Source organism: Strigops habroptila, chromosome 1, assembly GCF_004027225.2.
Source record: "Strigops habroptila isolate Jane chromosome 1, bStrHab1.2.pri, whole genome shotgun sequence".
NCBI lineage: Eukaryota > Metazoa > Chordata > Aves > Psittaciformes > Psittacidae > Strigops > Strigops habroptila.
Genome location: NC_044277.2, coordinates 27,601,556 through 27,615,404, shown reverse-complemented (window position 1 = coordinate 27,615,404; position 13,849 = coordinate 27,601,556). Strand labels below are relative to the sequence as shown.

Here is a 13,849-nt window from a genome sequence, read left to right as displayed (position 1 = left end):
GGAAAATTGAGTACAGTACATCAGCTATTTTATGTATACATGTCTCGCTTGGGTAAAAGCAAGATATGTATACATATCTTCAGATTAGATTTGCCAAAACCTTTTCAGTTTTGAAGAAATAAAATCTTTATTTACAGTACAACATTCCTTGCTGTACTTGGCTCCATACATTTCCCCCCACCCTCAGGAAAAAAAAAAAATCTATCTTGCATTATTAATGGAATTAACATATAGAATTAGAATAAACCCTTATTAATTTATAGTTACAAAAATTATTATGACAATTTATCAGTAATTGAAATATACAAAGAGTAGGTTACGTTCAGTCATTTGGCATTTGGGAATGAGTGGTAGGAGATTTGTTATGGTGGTTATTTTTGTTTTTGACTATATATCTATTTGCCTTCATAACTGCCTTATGGAAATGAATGTAAAATACTTTTCTGCAATTAGTTTTCCTCTCTGGCTCCCTGTTTTTTGCTGTAAACCTCCAAGAATATATTGGTTGAAGGAATCACTGGCAAAATTGTCTTTTGAAAATAAGTATATCAGCAAAAAGGAGGCTCTGGAGAATATTCTCTTTCTCTGCAGAACATACATCCTGAACTGCAAACAGAAATCTTCTTCCACTTCTATCATCATTCTCAGCCTTAGCTAAAATCAAATCATCTCTAAAGTAAAGGTGGGATTCAGCCCACCAATATAATTCATGTCTTTGGGGAACACAGGTAACTGTTCATAGAAAAGTGGCCTGAAATCTCCACCTTTTTTTTTTCCAATAGCTCATGAAAGTCATTGCCATCTGATTGATTTTCTAACAGGTAAAGTTTCCACCTCCTGATGTTTGTTTCTAAATCATGTAGTTACCCTCATCTACTCCCTTTTTTAACTCGCATCAGCTTAGACTGATTCTCTTTTGCACTCAACAGGAACAATTTCTAGCACTCTTTTTACATGACAAGAGAAATGATTTTACAAGTGACTGGAATACTAGTTTCAACCATTAGGTTGATATGTGCCTCCTAAAAGAGTTTGATTGAAGGAATATTGCTTTTGTATTTAATATTTTTACCCAGCCCTGACAACAGAGAAGCAATTGACAGCATAAATGGTGATAGCACCGTCAATTGAATTAAGATACATTACGCCTGATTTGTCAGCATTTGTAATTTATAAATACATCTTTGTACCTGTGGAAAGAAAAAGAGATAAGGGTGGCTCACATGCAAGTCAGAAATTCTTGTTGCCATGAAAATGTCAAAAGCTATTTCTGCTCTGTTCTGCATTAACTGTTCTAAAGACAGAATAAGTCCATTACACTTATCAGTGTTTGGAGCTAAGTAAATTAAAACAAGATGTGATCATTAGTTTATTAAAATATTTTGTGGGCATAGAACATGGAACACAAGAAAGACTACACTGTAAGAATATATTTTCAACATACAGTATCATCAGATAAATACATAATAACATCCACAGGTTTATTTCAAAGATGCAGAAGTATAATTTTGCATTTGAGTGACACATGTGCAATTGCTGTTGTACATAGGAAATCTGAATATGTACAGCATCATAACTCTGAAAATACATTCTTTGGGGAATCCTTTATTCTTCAGGCATACACAATTTAAAGCACATGCAGTGTTAAGTGAAACTAAGACACAGCTCATACAAGATTTTCTTGATGATGCTAGGTCAGAAAAAGGAACCAGGACTTTGGTTTAACAGAAACACACTTTGCTGATGAGTTTTCTTTGCCTCAGTCTGAGCATTACAGTGTCTTTTACTGTTTTATCTTTTAATAGCAGAATCATGCAGAGAATTCTGTTGTTAATATTGCAGAGATAGCATATGTTTGTGGGTAAGTAATCTGCCTGTTTACAGTGCCATTAAGAAACTGCTGACTCCACCAGTTCACAGGCTCATTTAAACCTTTCTCTGCTTCCGACTTGCTGAGTATTTGCTATTCAACACCGTGCAAGTGATTTCTTGCAGTCTCTGTAACACAGGTTGTTGGGTTTCTAGGGAATAACTCTCAAGAGGTTAAGAGCCCTGCAGTCACCTTCATCTCAGTGCCAGTTTTATCTGTGCTAATTTTCTGCTTTGTGTTTTATAGTGTGGACTATATAATACTGTGTTATATAGTGTGAACTTTTTCTGTGTTTTAAGTGTGGACAATTATGGCTGTAGATGGAGAGTTGTACTGGTCGCTTTCACAGTATAATCTCTTCAACATATTATTACAAATGAAACATCATCGTTCAGCTTAAAAAAGAAAAAAAGAATGAAAAAGAAAAATGTCAAGTGAGATTGGTTGGAAAAAGATTTTTTTTTCCTTCTAAGTCATCCATTTTGCATTCTTTTCACTGTTGTTGGTTCATAGCCTTTTCAATAAACATGCAGGACAACTGATTCACAGCCAAGACAACTAGGAACTGCCCTCATAAAACCTCAGATATTTAAGAGTCTCACATGACATCTTGCATCTGTGGACTGTTAACTCAGCAGTAATAGTGAAGGATGCTTAACCCCAGGAGTTACAGCATGTTGCCTCTGTGTTGTTTGTGCTGCCACAACTGCAGGTAGAATAACAGAGAGAAAAAAAGAGACCCAGATCATGGATATAAAGAAAGATCCACATGAATATTTTCCAAAGCTTTAAACCCACCCTCCTTTAACTGTGTTATTCAATAAGGGTCAACACCTACACTTGTGGTCCTACAGTACTATTCCTATTCTATGTTATTTTAATAGAATCATAGAATCAATCATAGAATCATAGAATCATAGATCATAGAATCATAGAATCATAGAATAGTTAGGGTTGGAAAGGACCTTAAGATCATCTAGTTCCAAGCCCCCTGCCGTGAGCAGGGATAGCTCACACTTGACCATTTCACCCAAGGCTCTGTCCAACCTGACCTTAAACACCACCAGGGATGGAGCATTTACCACTTCTTTGGGCAACCTGTTCCAGTTCGAACCCATTACCGGTTTTAGTTTAAACCCATTATCCCTTGTCCTATTGCTATAGTCCCTGATGAAGAGATCCTCTCCAGCATCCTTATAGTTCCCCTTCAGATACTGGAAGGCTGCTATGAAGTCCCCATGCAACCTTCTCTTCTCCAGGCTGAACAGCTCCAACTTTCTCAGCCTGTCTTCATATGGGAGGTGATTCATCCCCCTTATCATCCTCGTGGCCCTCCTCTGGGCTTGCTTCAACAGCTCTGTGTCCTTCTTATGTTGAGGACACCAGAACTGCACACAGTACTCCAAGTGGGGTCTCACGAGAGCAAAGTACAGGGGCAGGATCACCTCCTTCAACCTGCAATAAATAATAGGTATAGCACAGAAGGATAAATGTCTTTCCTCCATGACCAACACTTAAATTCCATCAGCTTTCTTTAAGGAGACTAATGGGAAAGTGAAAAAGGAAATGAGCCCCCTAGTCTGTTAAGAGCTCATAACAGCCCATCCATTTCTACTACTTCTGGATGCTATTCCTACTGAAGGTCAAGTAGGTGTTGCTACATCTTTGTCAGTGGTCCAAAGTAAGGAGGCCCTGTATGTGCAGAACTGGCTCTTTCCCACTCCATATCCAAGGTACTTCCACAGAGAGATCCCAAATGGTCTGTGGGGAAACCAGACTCCCCACCTCCTGCTAGAGTCCCCGGCACCCATGTCGTAGGACACAGAACTTAACAGGGATGCCCTTGAACTGTGATGATTTCATTCACAATTAACTCAGACTAGAAATGTAAGCAAATGAACTCCTGTTATTTCATTAATTATGCTATCAGGTTGCACTGTCAGAAGCCGCAATATGTTTGTATCTCGTATCCCAGCCAGAGAGGTGGATAAGAAGGAAAAATTGGATGTTTGCTGCAGCTAAATCCATGTGTATGCCCATTTCAGGGACTGACTGTCATGCAACATACAGAATACCTGCAGTTACCTCTTATCTCAGTAGAAATCTATCCTACCGAACTAAACCATGCAAAAATGCAAAGTACCTTAACTTTAAGATTACAGGCAACATCTGTAGCAGAGCTGTTTAGATAGTTTCAGTTGTAAAACACTATATGAAAACTGCTTGGGTTTCTCCAGGTGAAAATTAAAGACATAACAACAGTATCAGATGCTTCTGAAGCAATGAAATATTTCTAAAAGGTAATAAAAGCAACTCATAAGAATTTACAAATATTCATACATTGCACTGCCATGTAATAACCAGATTTCAAAATGTGTTTCTACTTTTTTTGCTCTGGTCCACAGATAAACATTATACCATGTGGGTTGAAACTGTCATTTGCAAAGATGAAGGAACACAAAGAACTGAGTTCAGTTTCAAGACGGAAGTTACCTGACCAGGGAACAGAGCAAAATAAATTCTTAAGTAAGGAGAGAAACAATTGGTTGACACACCAGGAACCCTTTTCTGCATTTTCCCTACTCAAAACCTCCAGTGCCTGTGATAACCCTCATCTGAGGAATCTGTGAGCCTTTCCCAACCACTTGACTCTCTCTCAAGCCTACTGACCTTTTCCAATAGCACAACCAGAAGTTTTCCTGAGACATCTCTCCCTTCCATGCCCCATCAGTGCCACTATTCCCAAGGATGGCTTTGATCCCTCTCTGTCACTACATTTGTGCACGAAAAATAAGTTCCACACTCTGAAAGCCCAGTGAAGGGCCAGCAGTCCTTGTTGTGTCCTATGGACCAAGGCTGAGTTGCCACAGAAAACATAGCTGTCCTCCAGCCTTACACTAGCTGATGCAAAGTGAATTATTCTTCATCAGCATCATGATCTTCAAACTTGAAAAACTGAATTTATCTGGTCTTTATGCAAATTAAATTAATGTCACTCCAGGTGAAAAGTTTTATGTGGCAGGCCTTTTAAATTTAATCTTTTTTCTTCGAATTGTCTGTTATCTTCTACTTATAAAATGAAATTGAATATTAAGTATGGGCTTAGTGTAGCTATTAACCATTTAGCTAAATAAACCCACTTGCAAACTGTGAATATCTGTAGATAAAATAATAGCTTTTCTACCTGCTACCTCTTAGTTCCATGTAGACTGGCTATAGAGTAAAAGACAGAATAAGAGCTGTTGCAAAGTTTAAGGAAAAATTTTCTAGTTTTGCATTAAGGTAAGGTACAGAAACATGATCACTATACAAGGTCTAATTATTATTTCTTAACACTATTTTGCTTCCTCTGACACACACAGCTTACTTGCTTCTGGGTTCTAGGCTCTCAAGGCTGTTTTATTTAATAAGTGTTTCACATAAAATGCATATAGGGTTTTATTTTCTCAAATAAATTACCAACACGACAGTTGACTTTCTCACCTGGTGAGTCTAATGATACTCACTGCTGGTCCAGTATTATGTGGGTAGATGGTACAACCTAACCCATCACTTGCACTTGGGCACTTGCATCCGAAGCAGATGTGGCAGAGGTGGAAATTGTCCCCTGACCTCCTTTGATGGATATTTTTGCCAGTTGCAGACAGAGGAAATTGCAAGCCTCCAAAATCAAAACACTGAGATGAAATGGTTACTGAAGTAATTTAAGCTTGTCAACTTTATTTTTTCCCCCTTTTTAGTGGTCAAACTCTGAAACATATCAAAGGGAAAAAAAGGGGAAAGAGGCATTATATGATAAAGAAAAGCAAAGAACTCCATAATTCTTGACCAGTTCTTCAAATTGTGCACTAAAAAAAATCCCTGAAGACATTTTGCTCAGTGTTCAAGAGCAGAAATTAGCCACAAGTCCATTCCCTGTGAAGACAAACTTCATTAATGTGTAGCTACCATCATTCATCTCCCTTTACTTTCAGTGAATGTTTTCTTCTGTGCTTTGTCCTTTCTAACTCTCTCCTTTCTACCTTTCTGCTCTCTTATCTAAATCTTCTTTTTTGTGATACTTCTTCATGCCTCTCACCTTTAGTATTCATAATTGCCCTTCTTAGGCAAGTGAATAACATAGGGTTTGTGTTACTAGTCCTACATCAGGCAGAGTACAAATCCCTTATGTTTTATTAGCTCTTTGGTTCTATTTTCTTGAATGTGTGAGATAGACTGCATTGCTATTTCTTCACCATAAAAGTAGAAAGTTGCTAATGGAATGCAAAACTAGGAATATCAGTCTAGGATTGACTTTGCAATTGACAGCTCAATAATATTTTCCCCTGGACCTCTGCAATTTCCTGCCTATATTTGTTTTCCTTGATGGTGCCTGTCTTTTCCCAGATTGGTCTGTATTTTCCTTTCTGAGCCTGAGAGGAAAAGCACCTCTATAAAACTATTGCTTACAGCATTCATTTTTCCTAACTTTTTTCCTTTTCTATTTATGAGGAAGGAAGATTGGGTGAACTCAAGGATCAACAGTCCAATCCTTTTCATGTTTCTCATAAATCAAATTCATTGTCTTATGGCTGCTCACCTACTCACCCCTTTAGCAATCTTTCATGTATTTAAATCTCTTACTAGTCTACTGATTATGCTATGTTAGCCCAGCAAAGTGTTTCAGTATTAGAATGCTCCCTTCATTTGATCACTCAGAGAATTACACTATAATGATCCTCTAATTACAGAGCTGTCATGCTGTGTTAAATCCTTTCTATATGTGCTGTCAACTGTTTACACTGTTCTGCATGTCCTGGATTTCACATTTCCAAATATCTTACAATGATAGCTGACAACAGCATTGACAAACTTAATGTACAGTGTATGGTTGTGGAAAAGAAGGGGAAGGACTTTTAAAAAGGTCTTGGAAAGTGAGAGTAAGCCAATATTACAACAGAAGTTTTAATCAATGTGTATATTTCTATAAACCAGTTTTTCTGTGTTTTTCCACAGCGGTTATGTCTTTGATTATGATTACTACAGAGATGATTTCTACAATCGGTATGTGTGGTTATCTTTTTGTACATCCTACACCATTTCTACTACTTGTTTATAATGTAATCACATCATTTGGTTAGACAGGTCTGTTCTGATTTTACGTATTATTCATTTCATTACTTCTATTGTATATCAGAAGAAGACTATTTGAATATATCACAAACAGAGAAGATTACCACCAACAAATACATGCATGCACATTAAACAGTTCTTTTGGTCTTATCCTTCTCTAAGAGCTTTTGGGGCATTTTCTGCATTGAACATTTCAATGGTAGTTTAATTGCTCAGTGTTTATTCCTACAGAATTCTTCCAGGCTTACTTTCACTGGAACATATAGCAGCTGTAAAATTCTTCAGCATGGCACTCATGTCTTTGTCTTTGCATCCATGTGTATGAAAAGATATGGAATGTATCCTGAAAAATGTGTCTTCCAAGAATGTTTAGAAGACTAGAAGGACCCTGAGAGAAGCAAAACCACAATCTGAACAGCATGTGTGTTTCTAAAGGAGGAAAAGAAGTGTGGATACCTGAGCAACTGGAGACTTGTTCTTTGAGTATATACACACAGTCTAGTTTAACACTGTGGGAATTTGTTCATTCAGATGTAGCAGAGTCACCACAACACAGAGTTAACATGGATGACCACACATATTCAACTCATGATCCAACAATGCTGTGTCTCTACATTACAGCAGCCTGGCTTAGCATAGGCCAAGTGAGTCAGAGGGGAACAAAGTATTGCTTCATCAACCTCTTTTAATCTGAGATTTCTTTTATGTAAAGCAATGGACAATAGCAGGGGAGTGGTTTCCACCCTGCAGTTAAGTTATCATGCGCTATGTATCTTTCTGCTTAGAAACACTGTAGGAAAAAAGTAAAAACAATACCTTCTGTCTTTTCTTCTTTTTTTCCTGGAGCTGATTTAATTTGAGCCATTAGTTTTGGTTTTGCGTGTAAATGACCATGCTCCCTTTGGACAGAGATAAAAATAGTGAACTATAAACATATGGAGTAAAAGCTATCAGTGTAGTTTAATCCTGCTTAGTCCAGCCTTCACAGTAGCAGCAGCTCATTCCCTACAAAAAGTTAACTTCCACAGGTTTATGTTTACTTTCCTCAAAGTTAATACTCTGAATTTCATCAGTGGATTTTTATGTTTTTAGACAGAGTCCTGTTTCTGATCTATGCCACCTGAATATTAAAGCTACATGTCTTTAGTTTTTTCCCTAATTCTGTATATTATGGGTAGCACAAATGAACAACTATAATGGTTAAATTTCCACAATAAAATACTTGTGAGATATTAAAGGTAGTTTCTGTGGAACTTGGTGTCTATCTTGATGATTGCCTTATTATGGAAAACTGCTGAGTGAACTGTGTCCATAAATCTATTCTAGTGTAATTTTCTGATGTATAAATCTTTCAGGAGAGGAAGGCCTAGGGGGTGAACAAGCGACTGCATGGTACTGAGTTACCAGCTGGGTTTAAATCACAACAACATGAAATATTGGAAGGTGGAAAAAAATCACCTTTGGAATAATAATTGCATGATAGCTTACTGTTCTGAAACATTTTTTCAAGTAATGTGAAATGGAGATTGTGGCTAACTTCCAGATCATCCAATTTGATAAATGATGAGTGACAATAGAAAATAATACCTCTGTTAAAAGTCCCAAAAATGTTTTAGTGTTCATCTTCATACACAATTGTTTAGTTATGCTCACAATGGTTAGAAACTGCTTATTTAGCAAGAATATTCAAGGCCACAGAGTTCAAGTTCAGTGGGGGTGACATGATCTCTGTGAAACATTTTGTAGGCAACTATGGAAAAGGAAGGAGCTGGTGATATTCCCTGTAGGATTATGGTACAAACAACAGTAAGGATCCTGGGATTTAAGCATTAGGTTTTCACTTGCCAGAAAACAGGCTAGAAGACTTAAGTTTGATTCTGCTTCCTGTTCAGTGTGCTGTTAGACCGTGTGGTAAGCAAATTACTGTTTCAAACATGTATCTATCGACCCAGCTGGGTGACAGTAGTCAGAATTGGGAAAATTAAACATGCAGTTATAAATTTCCATAACTACTAGTTGCAAGTATCATTTGAAAGAAACTCAAGAACATTTCATGAGAATGTTGTTTGTCCCTCTGCTTCAGTCTCTGATCTGTAAATCTTCATTTTCTGAACTTTCTTCTCCTGACCTGCCAGATGGAAAGCCCATAGGTTTTTATTTTTCAAATGTATCTGTAGCTTTAACCACCTTTTCTACTGCCTTTATTTTCTTCTATGCAGGTTAGTCAGCTGGTGATAACTGTGTTTTTAGGATTGGGTATTCTGTTTGGGAACACTAGTTCATTTTGGTTCCAGGGTGTCTTTTATTGACTGTAGTAATTCTCTGAATATTTACTTGCTACAGTGGGGTTGGTTTGAACAAGACTTCTTTCTGTTAACCATGCTTGGGTATTTTAGTCATTCTACATCAGTTCATTCTGGGACCTCTTTTCTATGAATTCAGAAGGACATACAGGTGCCTCACTATAAATACTCTTTTGTTATTTCAGAAACTGCAAGATATTTCTTTATGGTGATGATCGGCTTCAGAAAAGTTCAAATTTTTTTCTGTCTTTAAGGATAGGAGATGATAGAAAACTAGAATTTAAGCCATGCATGTAATAAAGGAACTGAAATGTCATCACAACAAAAAGTACTGCTATTAGCTGTGTGCAATGAAATGCGGTGGACCTGTGGAAAGCAGGTTATGAATTTTCCATACTGCAAATAACACGGTCCCATAACGCATCCCTCATTTAAATTGTACAAAAAATATGAGCTATGCACTGGTCCGTGACTGAAATCTGAATATGGTGCTTAATGTGCATAGGTCCTTGAAATCTAATTTGACTGTGATCTAAAGTGATTACAGTTTCAAAGGGTAATTTTCTCAAAGATAACATGAAAAGTTTGTTGACAGGGCTTCCATGACTTGAAATCATGTAAGGCTTTACAGATTCTGGCTGACTTAATCTTTTCTAGGTTGTTTGATTACCACGGTCGTGTCCCCCCACCACCTCGTGCAGTGATTCCACTGAAGCGTCCTCGTGTGGCTGTGACAACAACTCGCAGAGGCAAAGGGGTTTTCTCCATGAAAGGAGCATCACGATCCACCTCAAGTGGGGCTTCTTCCTCAGGATCCAAATGTGAGTTTCTCATATCAGTTGGATATTATTGAAACAACTATCCTAGCAATTTGTGCAAGCAGACAGCTTCCATTATATAGCTCTGTTGCAGTTATTTCCTACCCTCAGCCTCTAGCTTGACAAACTGGTTTGATTACTAAAGCTGTCATGTGTTCCTGCAAGTCAAAGAGCACACTAACGTAGGTTTTGAAGGAAATCCCATCAACATTTGACCTACTCCCTTGGCCTCATTAGAAGCCTGTTTAAAATATCTTATTATCCTGACTTCTTATGCACAATGAGATTTTGTGAACAGCTGATAATAAAGCAAAACTATTAATCTTGTTATAGACAAAGGCACACTGATTTCTGTGGAGACTTGAGGGTTATATGTGAGCTGGTGGGGAGTGGGCTGGGGGCATGGGGGAGGTTGGGTGTGTGTCCTTTTTTTGCCAGATTCCTTTGAGGGTAGAAAGAGGCAAAGCATCTTTGCCTGTTCTAAAGGGAGTCCAAACCAGGACTGGCAACTTGGGGTAATTCAACCCTTCTTTAGTGAGCTGGCCTTAGAAGAGCTGATGAATAATATGCATTCCCTCCTCCATGCTGACCAAGACCCCCATCCCATAGTATGTCCTGGGAACTTCATCTTCCTCTTCGTGCATCTTTCAGCACCCACCTGTCTTCCCCTGCCCCTTATGTGGAGTGATACTGTCCTTGGAAGCGTCACTGGAAGAGGAAGAGAAAGATCAGGTAGGGATCAGATATTAGAAAGAATGAAAGGACTTCAATAAGACACTTGCAGTACCAGACTGGCAAACAAAGCATCATGCTGTTTTACGCACAGTCATGGAATAAATGAATCCACCAACAGTACACCTTACTGCAAGAGAGATTAATTATGGCATCGACATGAGCCAATTATACACTCTTACTAACATATCCAATTCTCACACATTAGCATCTAACAAAGAAGATGGACCTCCAGTTAGCCCACTAATATCCATTCTTTATCCTATTGTATGAACTGATGGTGTCAGAGACCTCAAAAGAAAATATGTAATAAACATGCATGTGACTGGAAGAATGTAAATGTGATAAACAGAGCTAAAGATAATGTCGTACACTGTGAATTAAGGAGCTCAAGCAATTCCTTAGAAAGGACGATGTTCTGAGAGAGTCTCTGTTGTCTGTGCAGTTGAATCACACACAAGTCTCCAGAGAATGAACTGCCTATATGCCCACTATCAACGGCTGGAGCTTTGATACCTGGCACACAGGAAGACATTTTAATTTAGGTGTAATATTATGGAGCTCACACACACCCTAAGAGGATGTTTGGGAGTAGCAACATTTCCTTTGTTCTCTGGAAGATGAACATGAGTCTAGACATTTTCATACACATCTCGAACTAATTCATTTGTCCATAGCTACTTTTTATCTTTCCTCAATACTTTAAGTAATGAATTATGATTAATATTAATTATATTAATTTAAAAGAAAGCATACAGCTCAAGGTCCTCACTTTAGTAGACATAGAATTGAAATTATTTTGATAGTCTTTTACAGCCCTTAAGGCTTTGGGTTTTCACACAGTGAATCAAAGCTTTAGTAAGTATATACACTTGCAGATTCATTCATTAGATCTCCTTTGTTCATCCTTTACTGTTGTCTTATCCATATGAAAAGCTAGTAGTATCAGTGCATTCGATCCACTAATTTTCCTAAAGCATAATCTAATAAGAATAGGCTTTTTGGACTCACTTTTCCCTGAGAATACAAATTATTTTTAGATAATTTTTTTTATATACATACTTCTCATTGTCTAGAATAAGAATAAATTCAAAATTCTTCTAGAAAGCTGAGGACCTTAGTGTATCCCAATAGACATCAAGGAAATGTCTCACCCAGAAATCTGGATTTTCATTGTAGTGAATGGGACAGAACATATTACATTAGCATATAGATACCTGTTCCTCATAATAATCACCAAATTTGTTTTATTATTTATACTGCATTTCAGAAAATCTTTCGTAGTACCATGTCAGGATTTAAGTAATGCATAACATAGATTAGAGGAATCATCCCTAGTCTGAGCACCCATAGCCACTTGATATAAGACCTCCAAAACACTGTCATCATAGCATGACAAACGTTGCAGAACCTGTAAATTATTTAATGAAAATGAATTCAGGAGTCTAGAGATCCTAACAGACAGTGTTATGTCCCAGTAAAAGTATCCTTCAGATTCAAGTGTGATGTGAATTCTAAAAATGTCAGTCTTGGAGCACCAGGTGACAAGATCCAGTTCTTTAACACTGAAAGAAGAGCTACAAGATGTATTGCTAAAAACACGGGCTGATGTTTTGACCTCTGTTGGGTTTCCACCCTCGGTTCCTTGCAATGGCAATTGGCACACAACTGCAAAGACTGCTTATCGTGCTGCAATAAACTGCAGAAAATTTTCGTTCTGCATACAGCACACCTTTAAAAGTAGTCAGACACACAGTATACAGACTTTCATGCTTGAATTCCCCATAGAATTAGTTTCCTTTTTGTCAAGTCCAACCAACCTATTATAAAAGTAGAAACACAATTTTGTTGACTTGGACAGGAATATAATCAGCTTATTGTAAGACGTTTATCAGAGAAATAACTGAACTAGCCCCTTGGGGGCTTCAAGTTGGAAAATAAAGAACATGGTTTGGGGCTTCTTTTGCTATTTTCTTGGAAAAGTTGGTTATATTGAAATGTGGGGTGAAGCAATTTAACATTTTGTTGCCCCTTACTCTACACTGCTAATCTGAACCCCTTGAACTAATGCACTGTTGATTCTACTTGTAATTTATTGCTGGTTAAATAATGGATCTATTCAATACAAAAAAACATATCGGAAAAGAAGCTATTTTGGGGTTTAATGAAATTCAAGACCATAAAAGGGCTTAATAGCAGGTTCAGAATTAACTATATCAAAATGGTATTGCCTATGTTTGAAAGATTTCACCCACAAAGAGCAAAACTCTCATCAGATTACATTCCCTAACAGACTTTCCAGATTTAAGCAGAAATCTCATAGGCATAACTGTTCTCATAGATGTTCTCCAGTCAGACTGGATCCAGAAAATGAACCCATACATACAGTATTAAAGGTCAGAGAACATCTCAGTGAAATTACCAGGGTTAGAGGGACTCACTTCTGAAAAACAGCAATCCAAACCCAGAAGTTTGTTGTGGCATACAGCAAAGATGTTATAAAAACATAATACCAAAAATGCCTTGCTTATTGATGACTACATCTGCAAAAATGATGTCTGCCAGTGCAGTAAGTTCTCATTCTACCAAAAAGTTGCAATGTGTGTTCTAAGTGTGCTTCCAGAACACAAAATGACTTTTATTTCTTGCCTGAATCTATAATTTTTCAAGGATCAGTTGCCAACATTTTGTTTTCTTCTTAACTTCAAAGACCAGAAAAAAAAGTAATCAACCTTTTCACATTATTAAAAGTAACTCACAAAATGAAACATGTTGATGTGGAAACTACACATAGTAGTTCTTCACATTAATGGTATGAAGCAGCAGATGCAGATTGCTGTTTAGAACTGGGAAATAATTCTGCCAATATAGATACTGAAGGTCTTGGAATATGCACTTTTACTCTACACATCTAAAAACAGGAGGAAAACACTAATCAAGTTTTTTATGCCCTATGTGTTTGAGATTAAGAAGTAGACTCTTAAGATGTTACAATATGTCCTGAACTGTGCCTT

At 37.4% G+C, this 13,849-nt stretch overlaps 1 protein-coding gene across 13 annotated transcripts in view; it reads left to right on the top strand.

Moving 5' to 3' along the window:
- RALYL (RALY RNA binding protein like) overlaps positions 1 to 13,849 on the top strand; it is a 377,671-nt gene that overhangs the window by 333,734 nt on the left and 30,088 nt on the right. For 9 of the 13 annotated variants that reach the window (XM_030491107.1, XM_030491118.1, XM_030491097.1 and 6 more), the window contains 3 exons: positions 6,866 to 6,913; positions 9,943 to 10,106; positions 10,755 to 10,835. In XM_030491107.1, the coding sequence (XP_030346967.1) occupies positions 6,866 to 6,913; positions 9,943 to 10,106; positions 10,755 to 10,835 (293 nt within the window). The remainder of the gene's footprint in view (positions 1 to 6,865; positions 6,914 to 9,942; positions 10,107 to 10,754; positions 10,836 to 13,849) is intronic. The other 4 variants (XM_030491152.1, XM_030491141.1, XM_030491133.1 and 1 more) reach the window with 1 other exon arrangement.